Source organism: Polypterus senegalus, chromosome 2 (assembly GCF_016835505.1).
Source record: "Polypterus senegalus isolate Bchr_013 chromosome 2, ASM1683550v1, whole genome shotgun sequence".
NCBI classification, from domain to species: Eukaryota; Metazoa; Chordata; class Cladistia; order Polypteriformes; family Polypteridae; genus Polypterus; species Polypterus senegalus.
The window spans coordinates 46,775,619-46,795,351 of NC_053155.1; the positions used below are offsets into that span (position 1 = coordinate 46,775,619).

At 36.8% G+C, this 19,733-nt stretch overlaps 1 protein-coding gene across 2 annotated transcripts in view; it reads right to left on the reverse strand.

Annotated features, from left to right (window-relative positions):
• frmpd4 (FERM and PDZ domain containing 4) overlaps positions 1-19,033 on the reverse strand; it is a 787,881-nt gene extending 768,848 nt beyond the window's left edge. For both annotated transcript variants that reach the window (XM_039743624.1, XM_039743628.1), the window contains exon 1: positions 18,990-19,033. In XM_039743624.1, coding sequence (XP_039599558.1) covers positions 18,990-19,033 — 44 coding nt within the window. The remainder of the gene's footprint in view (positions 1-18,989) is intronic.
• Positions 19,034-19,733: the final 700 nt, after the last annotated feature.

A 19,733-nucleotide genomic window follows, 5' to 3' on the forward strand; every position in this document is an offset into this window, starting at 1 on the left:
TTCAAAAAACGTTAGGGGCGATTAAAACCGTATGTAAACGCTGGTCGCAAATACTTAAAGGTTGAGAAACACTGGGCTATGGCTTGACTCCATCTTTCCACTTCAAAAGAACCCTGTTTTGACTTTATTCCAACTCTACTGTTTACGATTCACTACAAATATCTTTCTCACCATCTCTTGAAGGTATGTCCTTATCAGGGCAGAGAACTCACTGCTCAGTTTTAACTCTCTAAAGAAGCTGCAACATCCATCGTTAGAATCTGGCAATGGCATGGACTCATACTGTAACTCAATGTAACGCCTTCTTGGACATACCACTATGCTTTATATAACTGTGCAGACCGATTCTGAGGTCACTGCTTTAAAACAAACCTTTTTGTTCAGGAGGACTGGGCTCACAGAGTCAATTAAAGAGATATGCGGTATATTGAGGGTGCCAAATAGGATAATCCATTCTTTTTTCTCAGATAATTGTATCCCAAGTGGTTCCAAATCTTCCAAACTTTGTCCTTGATATTTTGAAGACACATTTGGTATAGAGTGGCTATGTGGTTTCAATGGTCCTTTCACTCTTATTACAAAATGTCTGCAGTTTTTTGACAGCTACCTTGTTCTGTAGGAGGCACACCTGGCTCAAGATCTCTTGATCTTTTGAAGAGTCATGGATCCACATTTTCCTCATTATGATGCAACACATTAAGGTCATTGCCTCAGTCAATAAAGCTTATAACACTTGGCTTCAGTCATATTTACTCTGCCCCAGTAGGATGAAAATAATTTTCAGATCAGCACACTCCTTTTTGGACTCAGAGGTGTTTGCCTGTTGGGTGAGTTTCATTATAACTATAAAATGCAACTGATGAAAGAACTGTTGAGTCTCAAAGATATGGCTAGAAACACTAAGATTATGAAATTAGACAGAAGAAAGAAAAACAAAGAAAACAAAACAAAAAAAATCAACCATTAGGGGGGAGATGCCTTACCTCCACAGATCATAACAATTGTATTTCAGTGAAACAATGAATGGCAATTTAAAATAAATTTGCATATCAATGAAGTTTGCTCTAAATTGTGTGAATTCAGTTAATCCAGAATAAATCTTCTTTATTATATTTTTACAACAAAACAAACGCATTTTCATATTCTTTCATCATTCTTTCCTTCATAATTATGACAGTTATAGATGTAATTTACAGTTTTACTAAATGAATAGTATATCAGCAGCATATGAATGCATTATTTTTGTCATTCTTAAAAAGATTGAATATAACAGTAATTATAAAATATGTTTATAAATTAAAGTTTATGTGTTACATGTATTTATTCATTTTCCAAACCTGTTTATTTCAATACAGAACTGTCGGGTGCTAGAATCTATCCCAGCAGCACTATCAACCTTAGACAAGTCCCCAGACCATCACAAAACACACTCAGATATACACCTGCACTCTCATTGGTTAAAATTAAAGTCAATAATTAACATAACCTGCACATCTTGTTCCAATTTGAAGGGGGAGCTGAAGAAAACCCAGCAAAGGCAGTGACTGGGGCCAGCATTTGGACCTTTGACTATGCAGCAGTACCATTAATTCTACATTACCTAATATTATACTCACAAAGTCCGATCTACTATATACAGTAATAAAACACTAAGGTCTGTGTGTCCAGTCCCACTGAGCAATCTGATTGGTCAGTAGGGCTTTGATGTGATAGGTCAGTTTGGCTTTGGTGACTCACTCAAAAGAGGAAGTGCAAGTGTGGGCTGCACGAGGAGGAGTAACGAAGACAAGGCACACTGGAAACATTGCCTAAATCAGTCAGGAGATAAGAAAAGTGCCTCGAAAATAATGAGAGTCTGAGAAGCAGGCTTTAGGGGAACATGCTCAAGAGAGGGCATGCCGGTGAAGAGATGTTCACATACACGTGAATACAGAGGAAAGGCGCTCAACAAGTACACTTAGAATATAGATAAAGTAAATAGTTTTAAATTATTCTATTACCTGTCTTCGATAGGTACCATGGCTAGTAAATAATAAAGTCTTAAAACAGAGAAAACTTTACATAATGAGAGGAAGTACATACTATATTGTATTTGTTTTACATAAACAAAATCTTAATTTAACTTTTGCATAAGTCTTTCTATCTTTCTTTAATTTTTCTTTCTTTTTGGTTTAGGATTGTTTTCAAATTCATGATAACCAGTCATACTACAAGGCAGAATTTCCAGATTTTACAGCTCAAATGCTGTCTTTGGATTATGCTTAACCTAACTGTCAAGTGTAATCTGTGAGGTTTATTCTTGATTAATGCTTGGCAAGCAGTTGGATTTTTTTAAATTTCTTTATATTAATGAAAGGCTGATTTTGAAACAAACCTGCTCCCCCTGCCCCAAAAAGCTTCTTTATACAACAAAACATGTTTATCCTTCTATTTTAAATATTAAAAAACAAACACTACTGCATTTTTGTTTAAAAACACAGACATTAGTCTCCCTTTTCACCTTTTGTCCACACTATACCTGCATTTTTAACCCCTGAAAATGGAAACTTTTAAAAATGCTTTCCTGAATTATATATTTCTGAAAATGTCAGTTTAGTGCTGCCGTGTAGATGAGTGAAAACGGAAAACTTTAAAAATGTAGACTCTATTTTTGAGCTGATTGGTGCTTGTTTATTAAATGGCCCTTCCCTGATAGGATCCTGCTTGTTACATGTTCACAACCACTTTGCTCTTCTTCACTCAATATCAAGTCCACCTCATCATCAGCCCGAACAAAGGACTTTGTTGTTTGGTATTTGCCATTGCTGTTCTCTGTATGTAAACTCAATCTGCAAATTAATCTCCAGTGTGAGGGTACTTCATGTTCCTGTTTCCATAGATGTGTGCATGTCCAGTTTAACCAAATGGCTTTGTCATATGCATTTTTGGACATTTTCACATGGTAGGAGATACTTTTGCAAATGGTGTGAAATTGCTAATGTGGGCAGGGATTGTTTTCTTTTAAAAACACCATTTTTAAATAAAAACTCAGTAGTACGGACATAGCCAAAGAGGAAAATGCTGAAGATTTTTAATAAAAACAATTACGTCTGTGATGCATTCATTAGTTAATGCTTTTTCTTTATGTCTGTGTTTTGGTTTAATAGCTGGTCATGTGGCTGCTATGGAAAATGCTAATTAATTCATTTAATGCAGCGCGGTAATTTCCACTCTTTTGGTGTGCGGATAGTCGATCATTTGATTGAGTTTTCCCCTTGGTGATTTCATCAAGCAGACACAGAATCGTTTCATCAGGGTGGGGGTTCGGTGAAAAGATCCCTTGCTGTCATGTTCCCTTGGGTGCACACCAGGAATACATTGATGGTAGATCCACCCCTTGCAAGGATGACAGACTGGACTGGTTTGTGAACACAGATTTCCTCTACAGGAAAGTGCAGAGGAGGCTCTTTTCCTCAGAAGAATCAGGTCATTCAGCATATGTAGTGAAATGTTTTCTTTGTCCTACCAGACAGATGTTGCAAGTGTCTTCTTCTTTGCTGCCATGTGTTGGGGAGGCAGTATGACAGATAAGAACTATCTATCTATCTATCTATCTATCTATCTATCTATCTATCTATCTATCTATCTATCTATTATATAGTGCTTTTCATATCTATCTATCTATATAATGCCTTTAATATCTATCTATCTATCTATCTATCTATCTATTATATAGTGCTTTTCATATCTATCTATCTATCTATCTATCTATCTATCTATCTATCTATCTGTCTATCTATCTATCTAACATTTGAACAAAAAGGTTGTTAAGATGAAAGAAATAAATCACTGTGCTGTCCCAATATAAGCAAGAGTATTTTTCAGTTTCTTTGTTACACCTTGCCTGATGAAGGGGCCTTAGCTGCCTCGAAAGCTTGCATTTGTAATCTATTTCGTTAGCCAATAAAAGGTGTCATTTCACCTTTGTCCTATGGAGAGTATTCTTTGTTAGAATACCAAAATGTTCCACTTTTGTATCTGTTCATTTTTGTCAAATAATGTAAACATGAATGGAATATGGTTATTGTAGTCAATTAGTAAGTTGCAAAGAAAACCATCTAATAAATTCGTTAATGGTCAAACTCAGCAAGTACTCTTCATTATACATCACTGTTAATGACAGGCACACGAATTAACGACTATTTTGCAACTCACCTCAAACACAGACAAACATGCAACTTTGAGGCATCCATTATTATAAATTTGTTTACGCAGGTTTGGCAATTGAATGGATGGTTGGATATTCATTGAGCTCTTCCAACTACACCCCTTCCATGAGTAACACTGGCCCTCTCATCTCCACTTTAAGACTGTTATGGCTAATCAGTGCAGGTCAAGGTTAGTCAAGAGTTCAAATGAAGTACAAAATGGCACACTTTCCCAAGCTAAAATCACTAGAGGTCATAATTTTATTGGTTTAGTGTTTTGCTTTCATGTTCATTAACATCCTGTAAAAAAGATTCCAAAGTTGGCTATCTACTGTACAATGCTTTGAAGAACAATAAAGGCAAATTGCAAGCAATAGACTAATAGAACTTGTACTAGTAAATACCACCAAAGTAGATTTTACTGATGCACTGTAAAAGATTTTATGTTTAATAAACATCAGAATTTTAATAGTGTAATATCTTGAAAAACATGGAATAGGCTATTAACAACACATTGCACACCTTTCTTTGTATTTAAGATTTTAAACATTTGTAGAACCACATTAAGAAGGGAGATAAATGTGTATCTGTATATGTCAAAGCTCATAATATAAAAGCTCAAAAACATAATTTTATCAAATATTGATCAAATACTGTGGTTGAAAGCTTGCATAATGTGTCGATTTTCCTTGCCCATAGCACAGCAGAGCAGATGCACAGTGACTGAAACAATTAGAGTCACTCATTTCCATTCATAATAAGGCTCACAATTCTTGTACACAAAGGTCTTAGCTGTCTCACCAAATTATAATGTGTTTAGTTAAAACCAGTGAATATTTTCAATCTCTTTACAAAAAGCTATATTTCACATTAAACACAGATTATGTCATTCTCATTCCTCCTTACATTAAGTTTCATGTTTATCTACAGCACATGGCTCAATAATTGACAACTGAGTTGACATTAAATCTACAGCTGTAGTGCTCAAGGACATTCCTCTAATAAAGCTCACTATTTACAATCTGTTTTGGACAAGCTTTTTTTTTTATTAAATCCATATAAAATTTAACTCAGCCATTTGAAAGTACCATTATAAAAGCAAATGTTTTCAAAATTTATTGTAAACAATATAGCTATGAAGAATACTACAAGCATCAGCTATTTACAGAAATTTATGCTGATTGTCACTCATACCACTTTAACTAGGTACTTCTTTGTAGAAGAGGAAGGCTACATTAGACACTTTTGTGTCAAAGAGAATGGAGGACACTAAATAAAGGAACTAACTGCTGAGTGTACCATTCCTACACCCATTTGAGGGTTGTGGGGTTTGGATTTTACCCTTGTGGCATTGGGCTCAAGGAAGGTCCGGTCTTAAGCAAGTTTGTCACATTCATGCACACATCCACACTCTCATATTGCCAGTATAACCTGACACGCATCTTTGAGAAACAAAAAAACATCTAAACTCCTGTGGTCTCATTTATTACATTTTGCATGTATTTGAATGTGAAAATACATGTATGGCAAAAAAACAGGAAAATGCATATGTCAAAAATAAAAAAAAAATCAGATTTATTAAAAATTGGTGTATGCACATTTCTACATAGATTACCTTTACAAATAATAATCTTTTAAATGTGTGTATGTGAATGCGACTCGACTCTGCCTGGCGCTACAGACCTTCATTGGCTGGTTGAGTATCCTATCACCTGACGCATCCAGCAACAGCCAATTGCGTTTGAGGAGTTCTATGGCACACTGAAAATTACATTTTAACACCTCTCCTCTGCTCTGTGTGGGTTAGGAAAAGGCATAAGGCATCAGTGTCTTAGCAAGTAGCCAGTACCACCTGGCAAATACAATGACACGATTGTATCATGTACAGCACCATCCACAAGTCATGTGATCAATTCTACTTCACTACTTTACTCAGTTTAATTTTGGCATCACAGGTGACTTAATAGAATGTAACTGCTTATGGTTAAAAGCAGTAACAGTGTCATTCTCGCTGAATGCCCTCTATTGAAATTGTAGCTGCGTTTTCCTATAATTTCAAAAGTTCTGCAGCTTCAACTCAAAAAATGGGATTCAACAAAAGTCTGACGCGCAGAAATGATTCCACAGACAAAATATCTTCGTTTTTAAAAGTTTAGTTAAGTTTCAAAGTAAAACAGTTCACACAAAAAAGAAAAGTAAAATAGCAAAAATTGGAAAAATTAACGTTAAGAAAAGTTCAGTTCTAGGCTTAATCTTGTTATATCTCAAATCGTTACCATTTCAAAACGTTTCAGAACCATTTCTAAACGGTCAGAAAACTGTATGCTTATACCATTTCTAACTTGAAAATGGCTCCCAAGTCCATCTTTAATGGAACTTGTTCTTGACACAACTAAGCTTATTATCACACTGTTTCTCAGTTATAGTAAGAAGATTCTATTTCTTACTAACTTATAGGGGCAAGGACGATACCATAGGTTATGACTATGAAAGAAATTTATATTCGAATTAAGCAAACATTAACACATGTTTAACTCAAAACTGTAAATTTCTAAGATTGGCTCTTACAGAAATTATTACATTAGGAAAACCAGACACTGCTTTAAATTTCTTTTTTGTGTTGGGATGTAAAACCAAACCATATAGAAACAGAATATAGTTCATTATCCGTCATTCATTACCTCCAGCACAGTGGGTGTGATGAAGCTGAAGCCTGGGTGAGATATTCCTAACCTGTTGTCCAGTTCCCTCTGGTAGGTGTATGTTGCCAGAAAGTCAGCTGTTGTTAAAATATGCATATGAATGGGTGTAGGAAGATTTAGGGCAGTCTGTCTTTCTAATGCTGGGGCCAACACAGTGCACAGTCATCATCATGGCAAATAATATACCATTCCACTAAAGCTCATTTCCTTCATATATGACAATTTGCATAGTCTTCAGGCAGTGCTAAACAACCCATATTGTGTCACACCTTTAGGCTATGAATTGGCTGTAAGGCATGAGATGTATTTTTTCTTGCTTTCTATATATAAGAAGTGAATCATGCCTGTATTTTTACTATGCTTTGGTTTCTAATCCTTAAAAGTCACAACAGGTAGCTGATGTAAACTGATGAACAAACAAAAATGTTCTTCAGTGCAAATACGCAGCATTGGCCTTGTTAAAAAGGAATTAAAGTTGGGTTTATACTTCATATTTGTTACTTTTGTAATATGTTTATCACATCAATGCTCAATAAAAGGCCCGAATACAACACAACCTTTTTTGACTAAATATTTCCCATTCAAAAATTCAAGGACCAGGCAATTCAATGTAACAACTCTTCTTATTAGTATGCCTATGCCTCTGACCGAACTGCATGTTGGTCGCGCGTGCTGCATTTGATATAGTTTGGATAGGTTCGAGTACACGAGACTGCACGAGAGTTTCTAGCTCCGGTGGAATTGCTGGTTTCGAGCATTTCGATTCTGGCGCACATCCGGCGTACGCCAGCAAGTGGCTATTGTGTCTATGATTCACAGGTAAGTGTAGTCCAAATCCTGACATTTTTGTTTAAAGATGCATACACACATTTCGAGCCTATTTTTGTTTGTATGCAAGTTTTATAAATCTGACACCAGATGATCAAGTGTAATTTATAGCACACTTCATTAATATTACCTATACATCTTTGAATGTGGAAGAGAAGTAGAACGGTTGGTGGAAGCCCATTTGGATACTGGAAAAACTTACAAACCTCCATAAACAGGCAATGGCTGGATTAGGATTGGAATCTAGGTCACTGAAGCCATGACACAGCAGCTCTGAACAACACTGTTTCATTAAAATTATCATGAATATTAATAATTAATTAAATTTATAACAGCATCTTTCTAACTACTCAAATCATTTTACATAGATAGAAAAGAGCCACTTCAGTCACAACCAATGTGAAGCACCCACCTGATAGATACGACAGCAGCCATTTTGCTCTTGTATGCTCACCACATAGTAGCTATTGGGTGGTCAAGGGTTACAGAAAAAGCCATTCAGAGACAGAGGATGATTAGGAGACAGAATGGATGAGGCCGTGATGGGATATTTAGCCAGGATACTGGAGGACACTCTACTCTTTTTGAAAGATACCCAAGGAAATATACTGACCACAGAAAGTCATGGCCTTAGTATTACATCTCATCTGAAGGACAACACCATTTTTCAGGACAGTTTTGCTGTCACAGCACTGGAGCATTGGAATACACTCACAGGCCACAGGGTAAATGCTTCCTGATAGTCTCACCAACACCTCTTAAAGCAGCAATCCAACCTTTCCTGGTTGGTCTCACATCCAAGTACTGACCAGGCCCAAGCACGTTTAGCTTTAGGTAGGTTACCTGTTCAGAAGTGCAAGTGGTATGGCTGCTGCCTATATTATTACTATTTATATGATTATAGTATGAGAACATAAATCACTGCTGAAATACTTTAAAAAGTTTGGAATGAAAAACCATTAATTTCACCAAATCCTTTTGAAATTACATATATAACATACCATTGAAACCAGCACTATGACAGTGCATCAATCCAACTCAGGACCCATTTAGAATGACCAGTCAACCTGCAATACAGAAAACCGGGATAGGCCAGAGTAACACCCATGCTGAGATGTGGGGAACATGCAAACTCGGATTTGCTAAAGGAGTTAAACTCAGGATCAGTGAAACAGTAGCCAAAGAATTTCACAGGAGGTGTTTTCATTATATTAAAAGTTCTTGATGTTAACAACACTTCTAAATGTACTTAATTATACAAGACAATAAACTGTTAAGTAGTTAATTTAAGAAATGCAAAGAGGGAAAATATCAATATTAATATACCTGGGGGATCTACTCATCTATTTCATCGAATTCATTTTAAAATGTCTTCTTTGCATCAATAAATCCTAATTATCTGCATAACTGATTTAAGTTTGATCACCATTTATATTCTATCCCATGTAAACAATATGCCTGGGGACCCTAAATGTCACCTTTGCTCCTTGTACCGACCAGGCCCATTAATTCATATATATTTTGGGACTGCCCTTCTGTGTTGTGTTTTTGGTCTGGCATGTGAAATTATCTTCCATCTGTTCTATATACTAATATTGCTGTTTCTCCACATTTTTCTACCTCTAGACCTTTTCCACTTCACTAGTTCCATAGTCTTTGTCATAGCCATAGTTTAACAATTAATTAATTGACTGACATTGCTGGTTTCCATTTATGTTAATCAGTTTATTTTTTTTTTTGTTTTCCTGTGTGTTTAAACAAATCTGTACCTTTATGTGTACTCATTATATAATTAGGAATTTATAAAGTTGCATTTGTATTTTACCTGTGACCTTGTCACAGCACTCTGTGCTTGTACTCAGTGAAGAAGGCTATACCAAAAAAAATTAATTGAATTGAACTTATCTATTTACAAGCAAGGACCATTTGCTTAAGGGACAATTGCAGTAAGTGTTGCTCTTTCCCTTTCAACCCTTTTGGAACACTCGACAGTAAGGATCAAAGGTCCATCTGGCTCTTACAGTCCTAAGTGGTTTAATTTGATACAGATTCTCTGGGTATGGATGCCCCATTTTTCTGGCCACAGCACTAATCCTTAGTTCTTAGCTTCTTCTCCTTAATGGTTTTGATTCGGTGCTGTTCCCTCTCTTGCTAGTCTGCAGACACTCCTTTGATTTTATAACTGTTGATTTTTATTTTAAGTGTGACATAGTTGGGTGGTTGAATTGCATTTAGTTTGGTGGGTTATCATTATAACACTTGTTTAAATATCTTAGGATTCTCATTAAAATGTTGCCTCTTATGTTTCAATAAAAAAGAATACACAAAGGTGTGATGGTCCAGATGGGCTCCATATTCTTTGGCAGGTTTTGAATTCAGAACTCTCAATAACTGAGGATGAGCTGGGTATTGAGGACACACGCACAAACAAGAGATAGGTGCAAGTACTCTTATTCTCAACTACATCCAAATAAGAGTTCAAAACCTAAAGTGTAAAAATCAGTGCAATGCTAAAATTCTTCTGCTTAAATAAATAAATTATCCAATAAAACAGGTGTTCAGTGGAGGTTAAAAAGTTAAACAAATAATTTCATATAATGAGATGAAAACTCAGGCAGATCATCTCCTTAACAAACAATCTTGAGCTATGATGCAACACTCTAAAATTGAGATCTCCTCCATTTATCCTGTATGAGTCTTGCTGTGGGAGAAGATGTCCACTGACAAGTGTAGTCAACCCATTAAACAGGCTGGGGACCCCATCAGCAGTCCTTCAGCATCCCTGGAGTGCCATTCCAAACCACACTCACATCTACCACTGACATTCCTGCTACTCAACAGGAGCAACTCTCTTCAGACTCCTCTGAGCGTTGGTCACACGCTTGTCCCTCAGGGGCACTATCTCCAACCACCTCCCTCCAAACTAAACCACACCAGCCCTCCCTATTCTGCATCTCATTCTCATTCATTAATTCATTTCATTAACTCCCTGTCTCTTGCCCAGTTTCCCTTTTAAGCTGTGGCTGGGTGCAGGTGTCACAAGCACTTGACTGGCCTGTTCGTGTCTGCACGTGATTGCACGATTGGGCAGGCACCTCAATCAACCTTGAAGCGACATGTGCACGTTTTCACATGCACCTGCATCCACCTGGAGCCTGCACACTCTGAATTATTTTGATATGAGCAGTTAAACATACTGTATATCTCAATATCAAAATCAAACATATACACTTCATAAAATGTTACCAATGGAAGTATTTGATTTTCTGTATTTCAAAAAAATGAATCAGAGTTACAGTAATTCTTCATAATTTTAAATTATTAATTCACAAACTCTTAATTCAATTTCAGGTCATGGTGGACCAGAACTGATCCCTGCAGCATCAGGCAGCATCAGGCACAAAACAAGAAACAACAATGAGCAGAGCACCAGGAATGTGTTAAACATCAATATATCATACAATGTCACTATATAGCAATGCTAAAATGTCACAGTTTGAATGCAGTTTCTCTGAAAGGATCTGCTTTAAAAAAACATCAGTGCTAAGCCCAAGATACCACACAACCAGCATAAAGGGTAATAATAATAATGCAGCAACACATTGTAAATTCAAGGGTGATACAAAAGGTGTCAAAGACATTCCGTTAAATTATGAGCCTTAACATTAATTGATAAGCAAAAAGAAGATACATTTCACTCTGCTTTCCTTCAGTAACTTTGAAAGCAGTAACGTTGAAATAGTACGCTGGTAACAGAATGTTCTCAGATTTATTACTTTCCAAGATCTTTATCAAATGATAGTGATTGAAAATAGCAACAGTAGTTTCTTTCATTCAGAACTAAAGGCCTGGGTGCTTATGTCTAGCAGGAGTGCCTTATTATTACACATTTGCACTTAGCATAGATATTTGTGAAATTTATTTTACGACTTAAGAGTGATAAAGTTATGAATAAGTGTGACATTTTAATTAAATTGACTGGGTTTTATTCCCCTATCTGATGAAAAAAGTTATTCTTTGAAAATCAATTGATTTACTACAAATGCAAGTATGAGGGGGTGGTGTAATGTTGCAGTGAAGCCTGTTATGGCATTTAATCTTAATAGGAACAGGCGTGTGTTATGGAATCAGCTCCTAAGGCACTGTTTACTCATTATTATGAGCATGTTGTGAATCTAGTAATGTCTCAAAGGTATTAAAACATTAGTATGCAAGTATTTCTGCCTTTTGGTGGTCTATATTTTTGTTCTTCTTGGATACCTAAACTCAAAACACTGTAAAGGTGAGCTAGAAAAAAATCACCATGTGTGGTACCGGCTAGTGTAGGATGACTAAATGTTCCTATTTTTCTAGGATAGTTTAGGCTTTTGAACTGCTAGACTTCCACCTGCCCAGAGCGCCAGCACTAAGTGATTGAAACTGGAAATTGAACCTAATTGAGTTGGAAATTATACTTGCTGTCCATAAAATGTATTTCACACACGTGCGCATGAGAGGCAGCCTAAGGGCCTGAACGAGAGTAATTCCATGCCAGACCAGGGGGTGGCGGAGTACACTGACTCTTTATCTTACTTCTCTGCAGACAAGTGGTGGGAAATTCCGCCTGGCCCTGATGACACCATTTCCAGGCCCATTGATGATGTCACAACTTCCTGTACTGGCCCCATTGATGACTTCATTTCCTCTGCTGAACTTTAAAGCCACTATCTTTTTGCTATCAAGTCAGTTCTGTTTTGGACTCTGATCTGTGCACATCAGTACAATAATTATTCTTATTTTGGAACCAGGAAATAATATACGGGTGGCTGCCACAAACCTTTCTGTGGCTTTTTGTTGATTTTTGTGACAGTATCAAGTTTGAATTCTGACACTTCTGCCATGCTGTTGCTTACACAATTCAGAACATGTAAAGTCACCCTGAAACTGATTCAGCAAAGTGTTCACAATTGCATTTTCAGCTCTGCCTCATAGTGACTTGACTACATGAGAGACATTTGTAATATGGAAGCAGCACCTGTTAATCTCTCAGCTCTTTCTCCCAGAATATAAAATCCTAAAAATCAGTCATGACTTGCTCATATGTATATTTGTCATTTTAGAGACATTCCCCTTGTTCTTTAGAAGTTTGTTTTGGTGTGCTAGAGTTAAGTGATTGCCTGTAAAACAATAAATACCCCTATTCATGTCGGGGATGAACTCCTTATTCTGTGTTGTCACTCTGCCTCTCCTGTCTCAATGAATAACACAGTTGAAGTAAGGAATGGGAAAGAACAGGAAGAACAATCAAAATAGCAAGCTTTTACCATTTAGGTGAATATCCATGGTTTGCTGAATTCACCAGGAAGACAATTGTTCAGTTACCTTAACACATGCTATCGACTCATGAGGACAGCCATGCCAGACCCTTATTCCTGGCTACTATAGAGGTTGTGTGCTTAAGGGTTTTTGTATGAATGAGGCAGTGTAGTGGCTGACAGATTAAGCACTTACTGTATGAAATGAGTGAGGACATCTGCATGCAGTGGTCAGTGCAGTCAGCAGGCAGATGAGATGAGGTCCTCAACCCATGAGTGACAGTGAACATGTCAGAAGGATCCCATTTTTTCTGTAAAATCTGGAAAGATGCTTGCAAGAGCTTAGGTAACCCCATGGTCTTTTGGTTAGTAGGAGGGATCGCTGAGTGGCTATTGAAGAATGGAAGGAGCTAGAGGAGCCAATGTCCTAGAGATCAGAGGGAAGAGAAGCTATGTTGTTGGATGGAGCAAGGAGAACCTACAAAATGCAGAGAAACAGAGGAGGTTCCATGAAACAGTAGCCATTTAAAAAACTACACTCTGGAAAGTAGATTTCAACACATTGGCAACGAGAGCATTTGAAAAGAGGAAAATCAAGGTGAAACGGGACTTATCCTGTTATCTAAGAGGGTAACTGTTGTTTGAGTAGTATCCCACATGATCCCTAACAGTATGTAAGTTTGCATAATGCATGCTGGCATTAAAAGATTGACTATATTGAGTAAAACAGTAAATATGCAGGTTCATGTAAAGTTGGGACCACTTATTTTGGGGCATGTCTCTGTCCCTTTCATCTTTATGCTTTATACAATACTTTCAGATGATTTGATTTAAAGTAAACCAGGAAGCAATGCTCTCAATATAACAGTAGAAGAAAAGTGAAAGTGTAGAAGGTGAAAATAATGTACTCAATGACACATTTCAAATAAAAGAGTCCAATTGTTATTTACGACTTGACTTTTTCAAAATAAGTCAATGTGTGACAGCACAGGTTAACTAAATCTCTGAATTTTTCAATTTTTATGACTCCTGTTTTCACTGCCTTAGGTGGATGAACAACCTACTCACACAAAACATAGAAGAGAAATGCCAGTGGACTAAAACAGTTGAAGTGTTTGAAGAAATATATATTGTTGGAAATATTTGTTGTTTTATTTTTCTGCATTGTTTTTAGTTTTCTAAATTCTGGCAGACGTCTCCCATTGGTAGCCAGTTCTGAATATATGCGTGTAACTTTAAAGTTGCCCGTCAGAATCTGCCTTGCATATGGGTAGTCCCATAGTATGTTAGCCTTTGGCAGCCATTTCTATAAGAACTTCATGCTACCTGGCCACGCGCAAGTTCATCCTAATCCTTTAAGCTCTCTACTATCATACTTAGTAAATTATATATGCCAGATTTTTTTTACTATATACTGTGAATTGTATTTTAATTGCAGTTGTTAAGTTGTTTTTGAAGAGTTTTGTGCAGTAATATTCAAATACCAGGTGAACATACAGTAACAGTATGTGCTACTATAGCATGTAGCATTGTTATTTATTGTTTCACTCTATTTGTTTGTATGTGACAAACAAATTTTGAATATTTCTAATTTCTTTATTATTTAGTTCTACACCCCTCTTGATTAATTTGGAGATTTGTACATCTAGTGTTAAACCGAAGTCCAGGCTGTTGAATTAATAAATGAAGACGTTTAAGGTGCCATTTTAAAGACATCATCATTTTCTTTTTTTCTCATCATCAAGCCTTAGTATAAATTCATATCATCTATCATTTGTCTCTTCTCAGTAGTCATTCCTCACTTGTCACTCATTATTTTTCACTCATGACACATCATTCATAACGCATCACTACTTACTTCGTTCATAGTGCAACACTTGTCATTCATCACTACTCACTTTTCACTCATCACACATCACTAATCACCGCTCAATTGTTTCTCATCATTTATTATTCGTCACTCATCATTTATGACTCACAATCAAGTAGCCTGCACAACTGTGGAAGGATGGATGTGGTGTTGGTGTCCGAGTTCTGCAGTAGGGTGAGGGCTGGGTGAGAGAGATAGCCCAGCTGATATCACCAGGATGCTCTTTGCTTACACTGTGTCCTTACGTAAGAAACCGCAGAGTTACTCCTTTAGCTTATGCTGACAAAGAGGTTGATTTTGAAGGCTGTTAGTACCCAGAGGTTACATTTTTGTGGCTGGCTGCCGGCAGTTAGTACACCGCAAATCTTCAAACTGAGAAGGCTTGTGGTATATGTACTGTTTATGAGACCATGAGAAAACAGTGGATTAGATAAATGAGCTGTACGCGTAATGTAATGGGGTGGGGTTAGGTTAGATTAGGTGGACTTTATTATCCCAGAGGGAAATTTGACTGCAGCAGGATAGAGATATTTAGCTGTAAAAAGAAACAATTACACCTTTGAAATAACTCATCACCAATAGATCCATGGCTGACCTCCTTATCCTGAAACAGTCTCACCATGACAGAGTCATCCATAAATTTCAAGATATATATATATTTTTTTATGTGAACCTCTTTAGTAATTTGTGCAGAAAATAAACTCTTTCTCCCCTTGTTGTTTCTTTTCTGATTACACAACTATTATAACAAGTTACCAAAACAAGTATGCTCTGCTGTATGTATTCCAGGTTAAGTTGATTAAGACCAAACATAGAGCAAGACATTCCTGCAGCCATTTACTACAAGCAGACCATCCTTTATTCGAATATCAGTCAAATATTTACCACCAGTCAAAGAAAATAAAATGTTATTTTGCAAAAGAATTGATCTATCTTTCAATTATTGTTGCATTGTTTTGCAAAGATATTGCCTTTTTTGCGACAGGTTGAAAAAGACGCAGCATGCAATCAACTGACAGGAACCATTCTGAAGTTACATTTACAGTTTGAATTGCAATAATATTATATTTTGTGCAGATGTTTTCAGAACTGTTTGTTGGCGTGGATCTAGGATTTGTGGATTACAGCACCAGGATCACAGATATGATTCCTGGCCTACTTATCTGCATGGACTTTGCACATTTTTCTCATGTGTCTGTGCATTGATTGGTATGGGTGACTGGGAGTATGTGTATTTTGCCATCCACCCCATGCTGACTTTTGCAAGTTACATTACCTTGGAAATGATAAAGCAGGTTCCTTGAAAGGCAAATCAGATATCATATTAAAAGATGACAGAACACAAAATGAGCTGAAAATCAGGTTATACAGAGTTCATATAATGCATAGTTCACTCAAACAGTTCTGAAGATAGAATCGAACTGGTATCTGGAAACATAAGGTGAGTTAAATAATGCATATAACAAAACCACATATAAATCTGTCAACCTCAATGCATGCTTCTGCAAACAAATTAAATCCAAACGAATTTTCTGAAAAGCAAAGTAAATTACTATTACTGTAAGAATCTATCCTTTTGTTGATTTGATAAAAAAAAACCCATTTGCATGTGCATGTAGATACCAAGCAGAAAATTCACATAAATCGCATTATGAACATTGTGGAACTGAATTATTTGAAGATGTGATGCTATGGAATTACCATTAGTGTTACAATAGCCATCTACTAAATATTTTAATTACACATCATAGTTGTCAAGAAAATAATCACAAAGTGTCTCAGTGAGCACCCTAACCCTAACCCTATCTGCAAGGCTAGGTGACGTTCCCCACTTTCTATTCTCTGCATAACAATACTAAATAGTGCCTCTCACCTCACATCTTCTTCTTACTTCCTCTTGGCACCCATGTATTTTCTTACAATTCCCCTGGCACCAATATACCTGCCAAATGTATTGGAATATGGGGAAGAATTGGCCTTTAAATCTAACTCCAGGGTCCTTCTGGGTCAAGCTAAAGCCTCACGTTTGACTTCACAGACAGATTTAAATTGTTTTGAAGTTACCATAAAAGTGCAAGTTGGTGACCCTTGAGGTTTTTCTACTGACCTATATCCTACAATCAAACTGCAAGATGTGCGTAAAAGCTGGGAGGCCTCCTTTCCTTAACCTACTTGGTTTTAACCGCATGTGTGACTTGAACTCAGAATTCTGTGTTATTACAGTTAACCCAAAGTCAGACTCAGGGTAATGTTTAATGATCCTGGTTTAGATTGTCAAGGCTATATAAAAATCATGAACAATTCTGTGTTTTGGCTCTTTAAGGTAGCTCATCAATATGCACGATTGGGGCAGAGTCTTTGACCAAAACACATTGGGATGTAAACAAGAAGTTGTAAAGCCAGTTTTAGAACAAAATAAACATGCACCATTAGTGGAATCAAATGAAAGTGATGAGAATGTTAATGGGTCTTCAAATGTTGACAAATATTGTGAAACTGATGCATATGGCACTGCTGGACTGAACTGCCATGGCATGCCTGGTGAATTTGGTCCTGTGAAGGTTCACCATGGTGCAGGTAGCAAGTCAAGTAGAAGGACAAGAAAGACATTAACCTCTTAAGCACGCTTCAGAATGCAGCAATTGTCAATTTTCATTTGTAGAAATCAATAAGCCCTATATTGTAGTAGCCTACAATAACATAATGGGTACATCGCTCATGTGGATCAGGCACTCACATCCCACCCTTTCATGTGCAAGTAACAGAAAAGCCATTAGAGGAAAAGTGCACAAAGAAACACACTTCTACTGTCCCGAATGCAACATTGGGCTGTGCGTTGGTGAATGTCTGAAGACAGATCATATGCAGGACGTGTACAAATCTGCATTACTACAGCAATGGACACTCGATATACCTGTTTTGACATTTTAGTATTTATAAGCTTGCTACACATAATAACATCTTTTTGAAAAAAATTCAAAATTTTGGCTCATTTTCCCGGGGGGTAAACATAACACGAAGGAGGTTAATGTGCAAACTTTATTTTTTCTCACAGTTAAGAATTGTTTACTGGTCTGCAGGAGTCTCACTTATTCCGTGCCATAAACCCACAGCCTCTTATCTTTGTTATAGATCAAGTTACCCTAAGTGTTTGTTGGTAGTCTTCCCTCTAACAGCCACAGAGGTATACAACAACTGTTTTCCTAAAGAATCCTGCTGTAATCTTGAAATGTTCCTTTGTGAGCGCTAAAATCTCACTTTCTCTTGGGTGCTTCCATAACTAGCACTGTTTCACTTCATTCTTTCTCTCCACCCTTGCACAGCCTACCTCTTATCCTGCCACTTTTGCCCCACAACCCTCACTCAGTAATACACGTATACATATGCAGTACAGTACATACTTGCACCCGGTCACAAAAGAAAGTATTATATCCATCTGTCTGAGTTACTGAAAATATGTTATTTAGGAAGCAAAGTACAGAAATCATTGCATTAGTGCACCCAGCTGACAGAACAGCAAAATGACAAACATTTCAACCAGCTAATCCAAAGCCAGCAAGAGTCCCAGCCGAAGCATTCATGTAGAAGATGCTCACTAGCAGAATGTGGCAAACACAAGTTTATTTCTACAATTACCAACTGACTAGAAAAAAAACATATTTTTGTCATTATGAAATTAAAAAAATATATATTAATAAAGAAAAGTTAACTTTCATGAAGCACATTTTTAAAATTATAGATACATATGGAATGAAAACCTTCAAATATGTAGAACCTAAAACAATTTGAACAGTATAGCAACAATTTATTTTCTATGTTCTGTTGTAGAATCTTATCATTTATTTCTTTGCTACAGCACATTACATTTTTTTGCCTGAGTAAAGATTCAAGCCCTTTTACATCTTTCTGAGGCACAGTTTCTCAAAAGTTTAACAACATGAAAAACAACACCCACCCATGTTTAAACCTAGTTGAATACACATTATTCTAACATATGCAAGCAATAACATTAGAGCTGTCAGTTCATCTTTCACTGATGCTTGCTGAATTATGACTGTACTGCATATATAAATTGCTTACTCAGAATATTAAGCAGGTTTCTACTTACTGAATGACAGTGAAGACTCCTATTTCATTGTTGTAAAGATCCATGCTTTTTCCAATCAGCTCCCTGCAGCTGTGCCTTAATTATTCTTACCTCTGCCCCAAAGAATTCCTGTTTACTTTACGTCAGACACCTTTCTTTATGTTTTAAAATCCCTACTAAGCATTTTCCTTTGCACTAACTGTAGATTTACAGCCTTACAGCCGTGCTTCCCAGGGCAAACTCTAGACAACTGTTAACACATCGGCAGTCACGGGGAGAGTCGGCGGCGCTTGCTCCAGGGAAAAGCAAACGAGTTTCTTCTGCTTCAGTAATGAAACAACATCAAATTCCAGGCCACTGCATCATCAGGCAAAAGAGGGATCGATGTTGTAAACAGCTGTCCTCTGGTGCATGGTAGAGCTAGCATGGGTGAAAAAATCGGAAAGGACAGAGTAGCTTTAAGCAGTTCATTTCCAGTGGTTTTGGATTTTTGGTACTGAATGGAGTATCAGAATTAAATGGTAGCTTCAAGGGTCATCTGCTACGCCTTGTGGCATTTTTTGTCTGATGTGCATTGAAAGGATGTGGCAGTCTGTGGTCATATATGCAAACAGTACATTAACAGCACTTATCAGATGCTACACAGGGAGCAGGCATTCTTCTTTGCTTTTCTAGGTACATTTCATTCACTTGCATTGAAACAAATACTTTAAGCTTGCAGCTATGGACAGCATCATTTACAAAGAACTGCTTTATTGTATTACA